Source organism: Nelusetta ayraudi, unplaced genomic scaffold, assembly GCF_046127955.1.
Source record: "Nelusetta ayraudi isolate G7.1 ecotype Tasmania unplaced genomic scaffold, CSIRO-AGI_Nayr_v1 ptg000079l, whole genome shotgun sequence".
Lineage (NCBI taxonomy): Eukaryota > Metazoa > Chordata > Actinopteri > Tetraodontiformes > Monacanthidae > Nelusetta > Nelusetta ayraudi.
The window spans coordinates 1,088,810-1,108,068 of NW_027466129.1; the positions used below are offsets into that span (position 1 = coordinate 1,088,810).

At 51.9% G+C, this 19,259-nt stretch overlaps 1 protein-coding gene across 2 annotated transcripts; it reads left to right on the forward strand.

Moving 5' to 3' along the window:
* Nucleotides 1–211: 211 nt before the first annotated feature.
* On the forward strand, nucleotides 212–18,572 carry carmil1 (capping protein regulator and myosin 1 linker 1). 2 transcript variants are annotated; one of them, XM_076043899.1, is made up of 37 exons: nucleotides 212–512; nucleotides 2,031–2,128; nucleotides 3,443–3,493; nucleotides 6,041–6,100; nucleotides 6,220–6,344; nucleotides 6,429–6,523; nucleotides 6,607–6,677; nucleotides 6,829–6,902; nucleotides 7,061–7,136; nucleotides 7,273–7,361; nucleotides 7,527–7,621; nucleotides 7,773–7,859; nucleotides 7,995–8,098; nucleotides 8,244–8,321; nucleotides 8,407–8,483; nucleotides 9,024–9,128; nucleotides 9,238–9,307; nucleotides 9,714–9,795; nucleotides 9,886–9,985; nucleotides 10,081–10,135; nucleotides 11,004–11,176; nucleotides 11,272–11,340; nucleotides 11,448–11,541; nucleotides 11,811–11,909; nucleotides 13,071–13,355; nucleotides 13,429–13,613; nucleotides 13,712–13,799; nucleotides 14,165–14,284; nucleotides 14,403–14,463; nucleotides 14,552–14,778; nucleotides 15,055–15,191; nucleotides 15,318–15,816; nucleotides 15,912–15,948; nucleotides 16,104–16,319; nucleotides 16,411–16,542; nucleotides 16,904–17,038; nucleotides 17,534–18,572. In XM_076043899.1, the coding sequence occupies exons 1-37, from the start codon at nucleotides 473–475 to the stop codon at nucleotides 17,653–17,655; spliced, it is 4,311 nt and encodes a 1,436-aa protein (XP_075900014.1). In that variant the 5' UTR covers nucleotides 212–472; the 3' UTR covers nucleotides 17,656–18,572. The 2 variants fall into 2 exon arrangements, with proteins under 2 accessions (XP_075900014.1, XP_075900013.1); XM_076043898.1 differs by having other exon boundaries at nucleotides 214–512; nucleotides 16,101–16,319.
* The last annotated feature ends 687 nt before the right edge of the window (nucleotides 18,573–19,259 follow it).

Consider the following 19,259-nt stretch of genomic DNA (forward strand, 5'->3'; position numbering starts at 1 on the left):
AGCAGACCCCTGTGACCCTCAGCTCAGGAATTAACGGGTATAGAAAATGTGATTCTACTCTTGAAGCTTTTCAGACACTCTTGAACGTCCCAGTGCCCGTCAGTTGGTGCGATTCTCACAAACGGCCGCCAGGTGGCAGCGTTCTGCCACTTAAAGTTTTCCAAAACAAACTTTGTTCCCCCCCTTCGTCTGGAAGGAGGAGGGAGGGGTCGGTGTGTGTGTGTGTGTGTGTGTGTGTGTGTGTGTGTGTGTGTGTGTGTGTGTGTGTGTGTGTGTGTGTGTGTGTGTGTGTGCGCCCCGCGCGCGCGTGTGGCTAGGCTAGGTGTCGTCAGGTGTCCTCTTCTCTCGGCTCCTAGCGGGGCGACCGACGACTCCTCCCGATCAGCGGCGTCTCCCCGTCGGCTCCGCCCGCCCGCAAGCTGCTTCTTCCCGCCGGACTGCCGGGCTGCAGCAGGTCGTATCTCCAGCGGACATGTCGGCAGAGAGGACGGAGCTTTCCGGCGAGCTGCTCGGTAAGAGCCGAGACGCGGAGGGAGGGTGTCGGTGTCAACTTTTTTAGCCAAACTTTAGCTCAACTGTAGCCAAAGTTTAGCTAAACCGCTGCCTGGTCACGAGCCGTTATCCTCTCAACTGAAACCGTTTTCCCTGCGTGTGTTTTTTAACCGGTCCGAACGAGTTGTCACACGTCTAAGAAACTATTAAAGAGGGTACAAGCAAAAATAAATAAATAAATAAATAAATAAAAAAAAAAAAAAAATAGATCAGATTTAATGAGTGAATAGGGAGGAAGAAAGATGTCTGATGGATCTGCTGGGAAAGTTGTTAAAAAAAACTAAGCAAAAAACAAAACAAAACAAAACAAAAAAAACGGACATTTGTGCGAGATAACAGATGAATAATTAATACATTAGGTGTTTACACACGCGGCAACAATAAATATTAATGGTATGATTGTGTAAATTTTCCTGTTAAATCTGGAACCGCTGGTTTGTCATGGCCTGAGGGCTCGACTGGCTACCTGAGAGCCGCTGCCACTTCCTTATCTGTGTGTGTGTGTGTGTGTGTGTGTGTGTGTGTGTGTGTGCTGGGGGAGGGAGGACGGGAGGGGTGTGTCCTGCCAAATTCCTCTGGACTGTGAGATTTTATCAACAACACACTGAAACTAAAAGTGTTTCTGCTGCGACTGACTGACTGACTGAGAGTTGAAGAAGAAACACTGATCATCGGGGGGGAATATCCATCTTTGTGAAATTGATTGATTGACTGATTGATGGCCGAAGTGAGCCTGACCTCAGGCTCAGGACTGTGATTCCTCTCTCTTTTTCTCTCTCTCTCTCTCTCCTCCTGGATGTGGTCCAGTGAGTAGCGTCCTGCTCTCTGATTGGTGGATGGTGGTCTCAGCGCTCCGTGCTGGTCGCTGACCGACCAACAGCAGGTTTTCTGTGGCTCCGCCCACTTTCTGTCAGGTGACAGCGGTAGCGGTCAGGTTGTTTAGACTGTGCGACTGGAATCTGTGTATGTGTGTGTGTGTGTGTGTGTGTGTGACATGGGGGGGAGGGACATGTGTTTGTAATCAGACTGCTGCTGTTTTTATCCCCCCTCATGACCTCATCTGGGCACAGAGGTGGGGGGTTAGGAGCGAGGGCAGCATGATGTCAAAGCCTACACACACACACACGCACACACACTTACACACTCCACTCATCACTCAGGTGGAGTCTCCACCATCACAACCAGTAAAACCGTCAGCAGCTCTGAGCATCTGCATTGTCAGAGTTCACCGTCAGCCTCTGTGATGGCACAAATGGCACCTGACACACCCCTACTGAGTTAGTGAGTGAGTTATTTTTTATTTTAGTCTCCTTGCAAATGTGTTGGAAGGCCCAACAAACATTAGTTTGAGCAGCGGGCTGTAAACACAGGGCTAAACATACACCCTAGGGGAGGTTCCAGGTGTGAAGCTGTTGCTCCCCCTGCCTGGAGATGGAAGTCGTGGAAGCCTCACTGTTGCCCCCTGTTGTCTGTTGCAGAGAGCGTGCGGGAGGCGGTGGGCCGCAGGGTGAAGCTGAGCCTGCGCCGCCGAGTCCAGCTGGAGGTCAAAGGTGACAAGTGGGAGAACAGAGTGCTGGTGAGTGTTGCCGCCTACCATCCGACCGGCCGAAACAGGAAGTGGCCTCCTGCCTTTGGCCACCACTGAAGAAGAAGAAGAAGAAGAAGAAGAAGAAGAAGAAGAATACAGCATAGCTAGCATAGTTAGCGTGAATCAGGACGACTTCTGGTGGGAGGAGCCTCCTGGTGACCAGTCAGAGCAGCAGGATGACCCCCCCACACACATACGCACAGGCTCCGCCCACTGGAGGTGTGTTGTGTGTGTCACATGACCCCTGCTCTGATTGTGATGAAACTGCGTGCGGTTGTGAAACGGACGATGAAGCCACTGTGAGTCACGTCCTCGTGGGAGGTCACTTCCTGCTTTGGTCATGTGACCTCGGAGGGGAAGGCAGGAGGAGAGGGGAGGCAATCCCAGGACAATCTGGCAGGTGTCGCCCAGCAGGGATCTGAGTTCCTCAGGTTCCAACTTCTTCCTCTTCTTCTACTTGTACTTCTTCTTCTTCTCCTTCTTCTTCTTTTCCAACTTCAGACCGTATGTGTGTGTGTGGAGTTGCGGCGGCTCCTGTCAGGACTTGACTCAATCCACACACACACAGCCACAGGGTGTTGGGTCACACACATTCCACAGCTGCAGCAGCAGCACCTCAGTTCTGCGGTCGACTCCGCTGGCTACGTGTTTTGCTGTCTCGGCTTTTCTCTGAGTTCAAACTGCAGAAATAAATCAGTGAGGAGGAAACTTGAGCGGAAGGAAGCGGCTCAATCAGCTGAGAGGAAAAAAAATCTCATTCATCAGCTTTATCAGGTCCCTCCTGCTGTGCACCAGCGTCCGTCATCATTTGTTGAGCCGTGAAATTCTTGCAATACCTCCACAACCTGCGCAACCCTAACCCTCCTCCTCTACCGCTCCTTTTCTTCCTCCTCTTCCTCTTACACCTCCTTCTCTTCCTCCTCCTCCTCTATTCCTCGACCTTCTGCCATGACAGAGGTACAGCACGTAGACATTGTCCCACAAACATGACCAGTGCAGTGCAGCTATTTTAGATCTGTGTGTGTGACCACACACAGCAAACCTGCAAACCTCTTTTATTTAAAAAAAAAACAAAACAAAAAGTCATGAGGCAAATAAACAAACCGACCACTGCAAGTGAAAACATTTGGCAAAGAAGGTCATCGTCCTCCCATCCAGCAGGGGGCGACCATTGATATTAACAAATGGACGTCTTGGCGCGAAACTTTGAATTCTGCTTCTTCTTTTCTTTTTTTTCATACATGATTTGTTCGTCGTGTCACTGTGCAGTGACGCTGGTTTGTGTGTCTGTGTGTCCCACAGGCGTTGGCCTCACACCGAGCCTACCTGCTGACCGCCAAGGTCCCCTCCAAGGTGGGTAGACCAGCACAGTGTGTGTGGGGCTCCTCCTCCTCCTCCTCCTCCTCTCTGCAACATTCCCTCTCTCTCTCTCTCTCTCTCTCTCTCTCTCTCTCTCCACCTCTCCATCTCGCTCTCCTCTCAGACGTGCCGCCGCTTGTTCACGCCGCTGTCGACGTGTTTGTTGTGTGTTTTTTTTCGTGTTTTGAATTCTGCACAGACAGAATCTGCAGCGAGTCCAGACGTCTTCCCCGCAGTTAGCGTCAACAAGTCTCGGGTCGCTGCTAGCATACATACAGCACACACACACACACACACACACACAAACACACACACACTCGGGTCGAGTTCTAGGGTCCGTCAGACTCTCTAGCGCCACCTTCAGGCTGCTGTTTCTGCGTCAACTACTGCAGCTTTCGTTTTAAACTGGTGGATCCATCAAAGCGCAGCGCCACCATCGGGTCACCCTGGCCAGTGTTTTGGTTCTAGCGGCATCCAGTTTGGTCCGGTCTAGTTAGCACGGTTAGCATGGTTAGCCATAATCAGTCTTGTGTCAGTCATCGTCAGCTAGCAGGGTTGTTAGCGACAAAACCGATTAATAATAATGATGATCTCTGCAGGTTCTGTGTTAATGGTAACATTGATCATAAAGTTGTGGAGCACCTGTCAGAAATTGATTGCAACTCAAAGTGTGACACAACAGTGTGTGTCAGATGATAGGTCTGTGGTGGGACTTGAGGCCCCCTGCTGGTTGTGATGAGTCGGTGGTTGAGATCCGTCCGGTTCGGACTCGAACCCCTCGAGGCTCAGCTGACCTTTGGCTTTATTTTTTTTTATGCAGGAGCTTTTGTGGTTTTCGCACAAGGAAAACTTTTAAGACCCAGAACCACCACATTGCCCCACCCACTCTGAGTTTTATTCACGCGGACGCTGCGTGTGAAAAACGTCAAATCCCTCTGTTGTCTAAAAAAAAAAGAAGAAGAAAGATTTTCATTATTTCCATTACTGAGCCCCTCCCACTTCCCTTATTGCCCCAGCACGACTGGTCTTGTAGCCAGATGTGAACCCGGCCGTCCCACCATATGGAGACATCTGATATCTCCTCTTTTTTTTTTTTTACCCACAATGCAACTGAGAGAGCACAGCCAGCCTGTGGGAAAGAAAAACAGAAGGGAGGAAGGAAAGTTCAGCCTTGGAGAGGAGGGTGGGGCGGGGGTGGTGGCGTGGGGGGGGCGATCGAGTCTGAGAAGAAGCAGAAAAAAAACTGGGAAACAGGAAGTTAAGGTCAAAAGAAGAAGAAGAAGAAGCTTCACATGTGATCAGCAGAAGCTTCAGCAGCTCCTCCAGTGTTCCAGTGGATCCTGAGACACAAACATTATCACCAGACGTCAGCGGCCAGCTGACCTCCTGCTCTGGCGGGAACACAGCCGTCTTTGTCTGGTGGCCGCGTCCAGCAGAGGAAAACAGGACAATGGAGGAATTGAACAGCAGCTGCTGGTGGTGGATGGAGGACAGGGGGCGCTGTTTCCTCCTGCTCCTCTCTTCTCCTCCCGTTCCTCCTCCACCTCCTATCTCCTACTTTTCCTCTCTCCTCCTCCCCCCCTCCTCCTCTTCATACTCTCTCTCTCTCTCTCTCTCTCCTCGTCAGGCAATGGAGGAACTCAACAGCTACTGGTGTTCCTCTTGCTCTTCTCTCCTTCTCCTCCTCCTCTGATTTCATTCCCATGGTCCTCGACTCTCTCTCTCTCTCTCTCTGTCGCTCTCTGTCTCTCTCCCTCTCTTTCTCTCTCTCTCTCACTTTGTCTCTTCCTGTCTCCCTCCGAGACGTCTCTTCTGCCCGCTCCTTTTTTCCCCCTCCGGGTCATAACACTGACATGGCCTCAAGGGGGCGTCCTTGAGTTCGTCCTTCCCTCCCTCCCTACTGGGTCTGTGGGCTGTGATAAGACAGGGAGGCTGTTCTGCTGTCAGGAAGGGCATCGCTGGTCATGCTAGACATGACTCTCAGTTGGCTGTGGCGCCCCCTGGAGGGAACAGACAGAATTTTTTTTGATATTTTTTTGATTAAAAAAAAGTGTGGCTAAAGCAAATAAAACCCAATTGAAATACATGTGACAGGTCACATGGCACATCACACCATGAAGTTATTGACAAAAGCATTGAAAAACAATCAATATATGAATAAATATCTTAAGCACAATAAGTTCAAGGTTAAAAAAAAATCATAAAAAGTCAAATTTGGATTTGTGGTGTGCTGGACAGTTGTGTGTTTCTGTGGGTGTGTGTCTGTGTGTATTCTTCAAAGCCTCAATGTGTCATCAGTGATTACTGATGATCATTACTGATGTTGGGAAATGATTAACTTCTCTTATCAAAGGTTGAGTTTCACAATCAGCCTGTGTGTGTGTGTGTGTGTGTGTGTGTGTGTGCGTCTCTGTGAGTGAATAAGTTTGAAATGTTGATTGAAAAGCAAATCCTGACAATTATTCATTCATTAATCGTTCATTAATACAGTGACTCGGTGTGTGTGTGTGTGTGTGTGTGTGTGTGTGTGTGTGTGTGTAGGTGGAGCACTCCTTCAGCTACCTGGACCTCCAGGGGATCAGCAGCAACAAGCCCACTCAGGTAGCCGCACACACACCTGTGTAGCCCCAACACTGTGTTTTCTGTGTACTGGCCCTTTAACTGCAGCCTGCCCTGCTGCTCTGTGCTGCTCTGTGCTGCTCTCTGCTGCCCCCTTGCAGCTGGTGCTGGAGTATGACCGCGGCCCAGGCTGGAGCCTGCGGCTGGGCTCGGTGGAGGAGGTGGACCAGGTCATCGGCCACATCGGCCGCTGCCTGCAGCTCATCTGTCCCGCCGGCTCACCTGTGTAGGTAGCGCGTAGCCACCTGACACCTGACCCCTGACCTCTGACCTCTGTAACCCCACCCCCTCTCCCTCCTCCTTGCCACAGGAAGGCCATGAGGAGGCTGAGCCTGACGCCCCCCGAGAGGACGGCGGTGCTGCAGGCGTCGTGGGAGGAGCTGGGCGGCGACGTGGGGCCGTGCGGTGAGTGGGCAGGGCCACAATTACCCACAATCCTCTCTGCTGAGCCTCACACTTTGTATCTGTCTCGCTGCTGCCTCCTGCAGGTGGATTCTCCCACCAGTACTGGTGTGCGTGCGACCAGCTGGGCGTGGCCTACAGGGAGGAGGTCCAGTGGGTGGGTCCTACTCCTCCTTCTCCTGATGACCTGATGAAAGAATTCAAATAAATCACTGAAACCTCCTGGCCTCTGTGATGTCTGACTGACTAACTGACTGTTAGCCTGCTGTTTGTGTTCCTTCGGCCTGGCTCTCTGTCGCTTCCTGCAGGACGTGGACACCATCTACCTGAGCCAAGACACCAGAGAGCTCAACCTGCAGGACTTCATCCACCTGGAGAACAGGTGAGGAGGAGGACCTGCTCCTCCATCCTCTACTTCCTCCTCTCTCTCTCTCTCTCTCTCTCTCTCTCTCTCTCTCTCTCCCTCCCTCTCCCTCTTTGTCTCTCTCTCTCTCTTCCCTCCTCCCCCTCCGCACTGTCTCACCTCCTCCTCCTCCTCAGGGACCTGGTGGCCATCATTGCAGCTCTGGAACACAACCAGTGGTTCACCAAACTCTCCATCAAGGACCACAAACTGGTAACACTGGTTCCCAGTCGGACACGTCAGCTTCTGGTCAGATACAGCTGTCCTTGATGTGTGTGTGTGTGTGTGTGTGTGTGTGTGTGTGTGTGTGTGTGTGTGTGTGTGTGTGTGTGTGTGTGTGTGTGTCCAGTCCACAGATGTGTGTGAGCAGCTCCTCAGGGTGGTGTCTCGCTCCAGCTGCTTGGAGGAGTTGGTCCTGGACAACGCTGGCCTCAGAAGGTCACATGTTCATTCAACTTCCTGTTTCTGTCCTCAAACTTTTTTCTTGTTTTTTTTCATGTGTTTGTCTCTCTGAAGCTCCGCCCCCTCAGCTCACTTTCACCTGCTCCTCTCCTTCTCCTTCTTCTTCTTCTTCTCGTCCTTCTTCTTCTTCTGCTGCTGCAGTGACTTTGCCCAGAAGCTGGCCGCCGCCCTCTCTCATAACCCCGCCTCCTCGCTGAACACCCTCAACCTGAGCAACAACTCACTGGAGGACAAAGGTTCTCAAATACACACACACACACACACACACACACACACACACACACACACACACACACACACACACACACACACACACACTGCAGGCTGTGGTGCAGGTGGTGCTACTGTCTCTCTCTCTCCCTCCCTCACACTGTCTCTCTCTCTCAGGTGCCGCTGCACTCAGCAGTCAGCTGACCAAGCAGCCGATGGGCCTGAAGCACCTGAACCTCAGCAGGACATCTCTGTCCCCTAAAGGTGAACACACACACACACACACACACACACACACACACACACAATCACACACACACTGGTGTGTTTCTTCTGGCTGCCTTCTTCTGACTTCTGTGTGTGTGTGTGTGTGTGTGTGTGTGTGTGTTGGTCCTGCAGGTGTGAACAGCCTCTGTCAGGCTCTGTGCTCCAATCCGGCCGTGAGCTCCACCCTCACCCACCTGGACCTGTCGGGGAACTCCCTCCGAGGAGACGACCTGCCGGTACACAGCTGGCCGAGCGCCGAAGAGAAGACACACACACACACACACACACACACACACACACACACACACACACACACACACACAGAAAACAGGAAGTTTGACGTCACTGAAGTGTTTTTTGTTCTGTTTCATTTTCTGTCAGAACCTTCACAGCTTCCTGAGTCACCACAACTGTCTGCAGACCCTGGACCTGTCGAACAGTGACTGCTCCCTGGAAATGGTGCACATACACAGACACAGACACAAACACACGCACACACACACACTGTTGTCGAGGTTGACTGTGTGTGTGTGTGTGTTTCCAGGTGTGTGCGTCTCTGCTAAGAGGTTCTCTGAAGCACCTGTCCGTCCTCAACATGTCCAAGACCGTCTTCTCCCACAGGTCAGGTGATCACGTAGGTCAGGTGACCACATAGGTCAGGCCATCAGGTGACGTCGTCAGGTCTTTGGAGGTCCATCACTCTGTCCTGTCAGAAAAAAAACATTTGTGTGTACTGAAGCTGTCCCAGTTCTGGAGACCAGCCCTCTGTGATGTCACAAAGGGCACTGACACCCCTCATCTTAGTGACCACACCCAACCCAAGCAGGGATTGACTCCTCCCATCTGAGACTTTGTTGCCTTTGTCTCCTTCCAAACACGGGGAAGGTGACGATCATGATCACCTGATCGCCTCAGTTTTAGCAGCAGGCTGTCAACACAGGGCTAATGCTGCAGCTGTCTGGATGGAGACACAGAGGGATCAGCAGTCATGCTGCCATGGTCCACTGGAGTCCAGGAGGGAGGATGAAGTCCTAAGGATGGGTGGTGTGTGTGTGTGTGTGTGTGTGTGTGTGTGTGTGTGTGTGTGTGTGTGTGTGTGTGTGAGACCTTTGACCTTTGGAAGTGTCTTGCTGAAGGTGTTTGTGTGTTTCTGTCTTGCAGGAAGTGTAAAGAAATCCCACCGTCCTTCAAGAAGTTCTTCAGCAGCGCCCAGGCCCTAACCTCCGTCAGCCTGTCGGGGACCAAGCTGCCAACCGAGGCTCTCAAGTAAGTAGCAGCAGCAGCAGCAGCACCGTCACAGACACTGGCCACAAGGGGCCGATGCTACAGTTGCACTCACTGCTGTGTGTGTGTGTGTGTGTGTGTGCATGCACAGGGCCCTGCTGCTGGGACTGGGCTGCAACCCCAACCTCAGCGATGTCTCCCTGGACCTGAGCTGCTGCGAGGTGACCCTGCCTGACTTCTGCTGCTGCTCCACCAGCTCGTGCACCTCCTGCAGATCCTGTAGCTTCTCCATCTTCTGTAGCTCATGCAGCGCTTGCAGCTCCTGCAGCTCCTGCAGCTTCTCTAACTTCTCCAGATTCTCCAGCTCCTGCAGCACCTGCAGCTTCTCCAGCTCCTGCAGCTTCTCCAGCTCCTGCAGCTTCTCTAACTTCTCCAGATTCTCCAGCTCCTGCAGCACCTGCAGCTTCTCCAGCTCCTGCAGCTTCTCTAACTTCTCCAGATTCTCCAGCTTCTCCAGCTCCTGCAGCTTCTCTAACTTCTCCAGATTCTCCAGCTCCTGCAGCTCCTGCAGCTTCTCCTGCTCCTGCAGCGTTCAATCCTCCAACACTCTTCTTCTTCTGCCTTCAGCTGCGCTCCGGAGGCTCCCAGATCCTGGAGGGCTGCGTGGCCGAGATCCCCAACATCACCAGCCTGGACATCTCGGACAACGGTGGGCGGAGCTCATGCAGGGAGGGAGGAGTGGTGGGCGGGGCTGAGTGAGTGGGTGGGGCTGAAGCTGCCTGTGTGTTACCTGCTGCAGGTCTGGACTCAGACCTGAGCACCCTGCTGGTGTGGCTGGCCAAGAACCGCTCTATCAGACACCTGTCACTGGGCAAGAACTTCAACAACATCAAGTCCAAGTGGGTCCTTGGAGCAGCAACAGAGCAGCACCTCCACCTGACGACCCCCCTCCGTCTCACTCTCACCTCCTCCATCTCATCTTTCTCCTCCGTAGGAACGTGGCTCCGGTCCTGGACAGCCTGGTTCACATGATCCAGGAGGAGGAGTCGGTAAGGGAAACACCTGCAGCACCTGCACCTTCAGGGGTGCTGCTCCTCATTTTGTTTTCACTTAAATGTTTTTAGCGTGAAAATACACGATTGAATCAGGGAGCAGAAGCTGCTCTTCTGGCCGAACCGTACTGGAGAAACCAAGAAACATCTCAAGTCTGGGGTGGTTCAAGGTGGATCCAACAAGTTCCTCCTATGTTCCTCCATCACTCAGAATCAGAACGTCCGTCTGTCCTGCTGCTGAGGTGGTTTCAGTCCATCTCAGCTCTTATTCCAAATCCTTTAAAGGTCCAGTGTGTAATATTTGGAGATTTTGAGAAGAAACAGCAACATCAAGTTGTTACATTTTAGATTGCAGCTCTCACCCGCTCACCCTCCCTCACCCAAATTTGCCAGTGAACTACGGTGGCCTGCACACACAAACCTGGATACCTCATCCACCGTCTCTTTCGTTGGTTTATTTGAGGACGCGAGCGTTTACCCTGAAAACGAAATGCACTCTCAGGCAGCTGGATTGTCCACACCAGGCTTCCGTAGAAATATGGCAGTGCAAGATGGCAGCTATCTGGGAGCAAGACCCTTGTTTGTGTATATTCTTACATACATATAAGAACCCTTTTTAAAAATAAATAAATAATGTATTTAAGGGGTGTATGTTAAGCTTTTGCCAATATAAATATATGATGTAAATAATAATAATATATAAATAATTAGATAAATCTAATAATGTAAATATATATATATATATATATGCTGTATATCTATCTATCTATCTATATCTATAGATATATAGATATAGATATATATATATAAAAATCAGGGCAAATTTCAAACACCTTTAATTCTGAAGGCATCACACAATCCTCAGCCCCTCAGCTCGCTGTCATTGGCTGACTCCCGGCTGAAAGCGGAGCTCTCCATGGTGCTGAACGCTCTGGGCAGCAACACCTCGCTGACCCGCCTGGACATCAGCGGCAACGCCATGGGGGACATGGGTGCCAAGATGCTGGCCAAGGCCCTGCAGATCAACACCAAGCTGAGGTCAGGAGGGGTCGGGGGCGCGGGGATGGTTGGTCAGGGAGGTCAGGAGGTCAGGTGAGTGGGCGCGGCTTGACCCTGTGTGTTTGTGTGTGCAGGACGGTGCTGTGGGACAGGAACAGTGTCAGTCCTCAGGGTCTGCAGGACGTGGCTGCCGCCCTGGAGAAGTAGGCCCTCACGACTCCTGCATGTTCCCATGTTCCAAGCCACGCCAACCGCCCCATCATCCCCCCCCACTCACTGAGCTCTGCTTCCTGTCGCCCCCTCCTGATAGGAACTACACCATTCGCTTCATGCCAATTCCCATCATGGACGCAGCCCAGGCGCTGAAGGCCAACCCCGAGAAGACGGAGGACGCCCTGCTCAAGGTCCTGCTGCACTGTCCAACACATTGAAGGATGACCAAGTGTAGCCAGGCATTGGTTCCGGCATTGGCACCCCCAGACTGACTCCTCCCATTGTGGGAGGAGTCAGTCTTTCAGGGCTTGAAATTATGTGAAGCTGGAGTCAAGTGTGGAGGACAAAGTAGAAGGTTGAGGATTGTGTGTGTGTGTGTGTGTGTGTGTGTGTGTGTGTGTGTGTGTGTGTGTGTGTGTGTGTGTGTGTGTGTGTGTGTGTGTGTCCTGGTCCCCAGCAGATGGAGCAGTACCTGCTAAGGAACCACGAGACCAGGAAGTATCTGCAGGAGCAGGCGTACCGTCTGCAGCAGGGCATCGTCACCACCACCACCCAGCAGGCAGGATACACACACACACACACACACAAACTCTTTAGGTCCTTACACACCAGGCAATAGGCGAAGTGAAGCGAAAAAGCCGGCAAATATTTGCTGTACACACCTGGCACGACGTGAACATGCGTCGCAAATGAAGTTTGGGGCTCTTTCTTTCACACCAAAATAGAAACAATGGAGTCGACTACATCCTCAAGTGATGATGCCCAGGTGATGGTTGGATTAAAAAAGAAAAAGAATGAAAGTCTTTGGGTTCACCCAACATTGTTCTTCAGAGAGGTGTTGCAGCCGTCAAATTAAAGTAGTACCTTAGTTTATAGTCGACATGTGTATTCTGCTTATTGTGTTGCTAAAAATATTTATTATTATTTATTTTTTGTTTTTCCTGTCTTGCGAGGGCATGTTGAGTGCGTCAGGTGGATATATTGGTCAGGTGATTATGCGGCGGCGCAGGTGGAAGGTACTAAATGTTTGGTTCAGAAACTCCGATTACAAACAGTTGTCTGACCACATTATTGAAGTTCCTGTTGCCATTTAAAGATTTTTTTTCATTTTCCATTGAATGTGCTTATAATTTAGAACGCTTTTCGGAACAGATTTAAACAAAACAATAAAAGATATGATTTTTAAAGTGTGGCGAAGTTTTGTTTTATGTGCGTAAAATGAGCAACCGCCTTCTACACCACGGCTTTCACAAGTAAAAGTCGACATAAGAGGAGATGGCTGAGTTCAACACCGCCATCCAGGATCGTAAATTTTAATGCAGTTAAATTTTGCGAGCACTTTCGAATGTCCGTCGGACAATTTGAAGGACTGCTCCGTCAACTGGCTCCACGTTTGCAGAGGGAGAGAACATTAACGAGGTTTTGATGTGACGTCATCGACATGCCACCATCATTTTGATTGGCCAGCCGTTCGCCTTTTCGCCTCCACAAAATTTGACACAAGAGCAAAAAAAATAACTTTTTCACTTTGTGGAAATGCGTTGCTGGTATGTAAGGTTGCATTGACTTAATGAGGTTTTAAAAAAAAAGAAAAAAAAAAAAGCAAATTATTCACTTAGCGACTTTTGCCCCCGGTGTGTAACGACCTTTAAACACACACACTGACACACTCACACTCACCCACCTGGCTGAGGACCAATCAGGAGTCTCCCTGCTCCAGATGATGGACTCCATGTGCGTGAGGGTCCAGGACCACCTCAACTCTCTGCGCTTCTCCGAGGTGGCCTCCGTCCAGGAGGACCTGAAGGTGGCCGAGAACCTCATGAAGGACGCCAAGAACTCCAAGACGCTGCTGCCCAACCTCTACCACCTGAGGGGCGGGGCTGGGGGCGGAGCCAGTGGTGTGGGAGGGGGCGGGGCCGGGGGGCCGTGCATCAGCGCCATCCAGGAGAAGCTGCAGGCGACAGCCGGCGAGGTGGCGGCGGTGGTGGAGCAGCAGCTGCAGGTGAGTCCCCGGCCCCTCCCTCCCACCTGTAAGCTCTGCGCCCTGACCTCTGACCTCTGACCTCTGACCTCAGGCAATGCTGGGCTCCATGCTGGACGCGGCCGAGGCCCTGTGTCCCCACGTGATGCGGAGCGGCGGTGGCGACGACCTTCGGCAGGAGCTGCTGAAGGTTGCGACCTCCAAGATGACGGTTTCTCAGAGCTTCATCAGCAGCAGGCTGCTGGAGCAGGCCGGGGTGGACCTCCTCAACAAGATCAGGTTCTCCTCACCTCCTCCTCCTCCTCCATACGGACCACCTCCTGCTAGAGAACCCCTGGTGTGACCTTGTGACCTGTGTGTGTGTGTGTGTGGATCAGTGAGGTGAAGCTGAACGTGGCCTCCTGCCTGTCGGACCGAATCGCCGACCAGATCCTGGAATCCCTGTCCCAGTCTCAGCACCTCCTGGTAGAGCTCCTCCTCCTCCTCCTCCCCCCTGTCCCAATCCCAGTACAGCACCTCCTCCTACTCCTCCCTGTCCTAGTAATAGCACCTCCTGGTAGAGCTCCTCCTAATCCTTCTCCTCCTTCTCCCTGTCCCAGTCCCAGTACAGCGCCTCCTCCTCCTCCTCCTCCTCACTGTCTCAGTCCCAGCTCCTCCTGGTACAGCACCTCCTCCTCCCAGTCCCCCTTCTTCCCTGTCCCATTCCCAGCCCCCCCTGGCACAGCACCTTCTCCTCCCCCTCCCTGTCCCAGTCCCAGCACCTCCTCATATAGCACCTCCTCCTCCTCCTTCTCCTCTCCTCACCACCTCCTCCTCCTCACCTCCTCCAGGCCGACCACCTGATCAGGAAGACTCAGCCCCTGGTGCAGCAGGAGGCCAAGCTGGAGACGGAGGTCCTGGACGAGGAGGTGCTGCAGGCGGAGGGTCTGGAAGACCTGGACACCTGCATGGTGGGACCTGTGTGTGTGTGTGTGTGTGTGTGTGTGTGTGTGTGTGTGTGTGTGTGTGTGTGTGTGTGTGTGTGTTCCATCCTTCAAGTTCTGCTGGTTCTCCTCCTCTCTACTGTAGATGAAGTCCAAGAGGAAGAGCATCCTGGTCCGGATGCTGCGTCCCGTCTCCGTGGCTTTTGGTGTGTGGCTGATGACATCATCAGGGGCAGAGGAGGTGGGGGGGGGGGAGCCTGTGCTGGTCACTGACGTCTCGTCTCTTCCACCCAGAGATGGAGTTTGACCTGGACAAGGCCCTTGAGGAGGTGCCCATCCACGTGGAAGATCCCCTACCTGTTGCCCCTCCCCCTCCTGCTGCGTCGCCATTGGACGGACCGTGGCCGGCTCCTTCTGACCTCCCAGCTCCGCCCACCCTGGCCGAGCTGCCACCGGCGCTGGAGCACCGCACCAAATCCCGGCCGAAGCCCAGGAAGAGGACCAGGCCCAGCCGCCCTGCTGTAGGTGGCCACCAGGGGGCAGAATCACTCACCGCCATCATTATCACTGTCAGAGACAATTCAAAATTCAAGATCTTTATTGATCTCCATCACATTGAGAACCTCTCCGGAGTCTCAGGGGGCCGATTCATCCCTTTGTGACATCACAGAGGGATCCATGTTTCATCACATATTTTGTGAAAAAAAAAATGCACCAGGATAAGTGAAGGTTGGAAGTTTCCTCAGACAGACAGGAAGTAGTCTCTGATTGGCTCCTCTCTGTTGTCGGTCTCTCAGCGGGGCTCTGCCCACGCCGCCGCCACCTCAGCGGCCGCCAGTGTGGCGCCGGAGTCGGAGCAGAACGGCATGATGGGAAAACTGGACGAAGGCCTGGAAGACTTCTTCTGCAAGAAGGTCATCAGGCTGAGCTTCAGGTGAGAGGGCAAACTCGGACCAGTGGTAGGAAGTGATGTCACATCCTGTCTAAGACCAAACTCTTCCTCCTCCTCCTCCACCTCCTTCTCCTCTTCCATGTCTTCCTCCTCTTCCTGCTCCTCCAGACTTCCTGGTGCAAAGGCTCCGCCCCCTGGCGTCCAGGAAGCTGCAGAGAAGAAGCGTGAGTCAAGGAAGAGCGGCTTCTTCAACCTCCTCAAGTCTCGGGCGTCTCGCTCGGAGAAGAGCCACGGTGGTGGAGGGGGCGGGGCCACTGTAGCTCCACACCCTCAGCCCTCCAGCCCAGCCCCTCCCTCCTCCCTCAGCCCCATCGGCGCTGAAACCACGCCCACATCACCCCCGCCAGGTGGGAGGAGCCCCGCGGTGGAGCTCCACCAGGAGCCCCACAGAGCTCCTGGTGGAGAGGTCACGCCCACCACGGCTGAGGCCGCGGAGGAGCAGCAGGAGGAGGCGAAAGCGCAACGGGCGGAGGAGGTGGAGGAAAAGGTGGAGGAGGAGGAGAAGAAGGAGAACCCGCACGCTCCTCGCCACATGGGCGTCCCGGTGATGGGGCTGGACCTGCTAGCCGAGATGAAGGCCAGGCAGGAGCGAATTGCAGCGAGGAAGGTGGGCGGAGCTTTCTAAGGGTCAAAAGGTCGTGCTGTCGATGTCGCTACTGCTGGTTTCCTGAAACTCTGTTCTGTTTTGTTTTGTTTTTATAGTCCGAGTGTCTGCTGGACAAGGTTGACACTGACAGAGGTGACCGTCACACGCACGCACACACACACACACACACACACACACACGATGTCAATCATTAATTTTGTGCGTGTGCAAATGTGGATCAGGATGACAATCGAGATACTTTGACCTTTGACCTTTGACATGTTGGGGCTTTGTTCTATGCCCAGAAGAAGGCAACGAGTCGAGACCAGAACCAACACCGAGGTCCAAACCGCCTCCACCTCAGGGCTCCAAACCAGCGCTGGGACGGCGCAGCTCTGGTCCCACCAGCACCACCAGTCCAACCAGTCCAACAAGCACTACCAGTCCAACCAGCACCACCAGTCCAACCAGTCCAACCAGTCCCACCAGTCTGAGGCCCAGCAGCAGCAGCAGCGTCACGACTGGTGAAGTTCTGCTAACTGCTGGAAACAGCATCACAGCCCCCCCCCCCCGGAGTGAAAATGAAATTAAAGAGTCTCTCTGTTCTTCCTCCAGATGGCACCGCTGAGCCTCCTTCTAGCAGAGGTCCACTTCCTGCCCCCCGCCTGAAAAGGGCGCCGTCGGAGCCCGACAGGGAGAGCATCAGCAGCAGCAGCAGCAGCCCTGCAGGAGGCCCTCTGCTGGACGGTGGGTGTTACAACCTGCACTGCGCTTTGATGTCAGGCGCAGTTTTTAAGCACCACCTGGTGTTTAGAGGGCTGCCGTCTGCATGACGACATGGAGGAACAAAGAATCCTGGGAGATTTTCCCTCTTTGATGACGGCGGTTGCATGAGTCAAAACTCTGTGGGAGCAAAGCGGCAGTTATAATGAACCAGTTCTAGCAGCCTTAATGACTGTCTTCTGTGTGTGTGTGCGTGCGCGCACACGTTGCGGTGTCACAACACTCGGCTTGTGTAAATTACAGGCTTCAGGGACTCGACGTCTTTGCTCAAAGTGTTGTTTTTGGTTGTCCCACGGCCCCTCTCTCCCTCGCTCTCTGCCCACAGTGGAGTTTCCTGCAGACAGTGGCGATGCGTTCGACGTCCCCAGTCCAACAGACGTTCCGAGCTCGGCTGGTCTGCCTGATGCTGCAGAGGAGGACCAGCAGGACCAGGAGAGGAGCGAGCCTCCAGTGCCCTCTGGTGAAGACAAAAAAGAATTATGACATCTGAGAAAAAAAGAGAATTATGAAGACCTTCAGACGTCCTGCCTTGAATTCACAGCCGTCCGCTTCTTTCTTGACCTCAGAGGAAACAATTCCACCTAGTGGTCACAAAGCATTTTGCAAACAATGCGGAACATTAAACTGTCAGTGAAGTCACCGAACCCCCCTGAGCAGACCACCACACCAAACAACACAACTGCCTCTGTTACAGCTAGCAGTCATCATAAAGTCTGAACTTCAAATTTAGAACCTTGAGCGTGAATGCTTGGTTGTGTTCACCCCTCATGTCTAATCTGATTCTAATTTGGTTCTGATCTGGTTCTTTAATCTGGTTTTGATCTGGTTCTAATCTGGTTCTGATCTGAAACTAATCTGGTTCTGATCTGGAACTGATCTTGTTCTAATCTGCCTCTTATCTGGCTTCTGATCTGGTTCTAATTAGGTTCTAATCTTGTTCTCATCTGCTTCTCAGCGCTCCCGTCGACTCCTGGTCACAGTCCAGCTGTGGAGGTGACTCCGCCTACGCATGCTGACGTCACACCTGAGGACCAATCAGAGGACGGGTCTGTCAAATCCCCGCAGCTGGCAGTTTAGCCCGTCCACCTGATCAGCTGACTGATCAGGCTGCTGATTGGTTCCCTGATCCTGGCCCCACCGCCCTTGACTGATCAAACACTGAAATGGTTCCACCATGAAGGGGGCGGAGCCTGTGAGCCGCTACTGAACACCAACTCCCACCAGATCAATATTCACATCACCTTCATCGTGAGGAAGAGGAAGTTTTATGAATAAAAAAATACATATTTTTTTAATGTGATTTAAAGACTTTTTCTTTCTTCGACGTAAAATCAGATGTTCAAACTTGGCTGTTCTTCATTGTGTTAGCGTTCTGAAATGTCTTCACTCAACTTTATTTATAATCCTGGATGTCTCTTTTTTTTTTCTTTAAAAGTTTAAGAGTGGAAGTTGGTTTTGGCACTGATCTTTAGTACCAGTTCTATGCTTCACATAGCCTTAGCTATCCTTTACTAGCCACCGGCTAGCTGTAGCCCTAGATGTTCCTGCCCATTAAGTGAATCCATTTTAATCTGCTGGTTTATTTATGTGAATTTCTTGGTTTTTCGATTTTGTGGTGCAGAGGTCATGTGACAGGGGCAACTGACCATGTCACATGACCTCTGCGTACTGTATCGAAGCCGCTTGTCGACACACTGCTGCACTTGCCAACCTTCTCCGTCACTGTACTGATGTAAATACAACATCCAGGTTGAGGGTTGTTGTTTTTTTTTTTGTTCTTCTGTTTTTGGGGAATTTAGATGAAAATATTATTTGACTTTAAATGGCTTTAAAATGTGCTGATTCACAGATTTCCAGGTTTGAATGATTTTGTTTTGATTTAAAAAAAAAAAAAAAAAACATTTTTCAGAAAATGTTCTTATTTCCTATCAATATGTTGATCTGTCAGGCATTTCTTTTTTATGTTTATACCAATAAATAATACATTTCATATATATTTCTCTTCAGACTGTGTGTGTGTGTCTCTCTCTCTCTCTCTCTCCACTCTCTCCTGTATCTCTAGTGTCTCTCTCTCCTCAAACCGTGCTGGTTCTCACTGGGCTGCAGGCAGCAGACGGCCTGTCGCTCTCCCTCCGGATCTCCGCCTGGAGCTCCACCAGGACCTCCATCTGGAGCACCACGAGGACCTCCGTATGGACCTCTTTGCTGGTCTTCAGCACTTTGGACAGCAACTTGGCCTGGCCAGCCTGGACGCCTAGGGCTTGCTTGCGTGTGTAAGAGTGAAAGTCAATGACTTTTGATCGTTCTTCTCAGAACTCATAGACGGAACTGGCCGGAACCACGGAACCAGATGTTCAGAGTGAGGCTGTTAAAATGGACAAAAAAAATGTATGTAAATAACATGTAACAAAAAATAGATTTAAAAATAAATGTGTAAATAAAAATGTATATACATTTACTTATTTATATAAATAAACCCAATGTATTTAAATGTTAAAAAAGAAAAAAATAGGCAGAAAATTGGCCACTGACCATGCTCATTCGTGGCCACGCCCACTTCCCCTCCTCAGCCCAGCATCAGTGGCTCCCACCGGAAGATTGTGATTGGCCACTGCCACACTGGGCCTCCGGCTGGGCTAACAGAGCGCCACAGAGACCCCTGCTGCTGGTTGCCTTCCTAA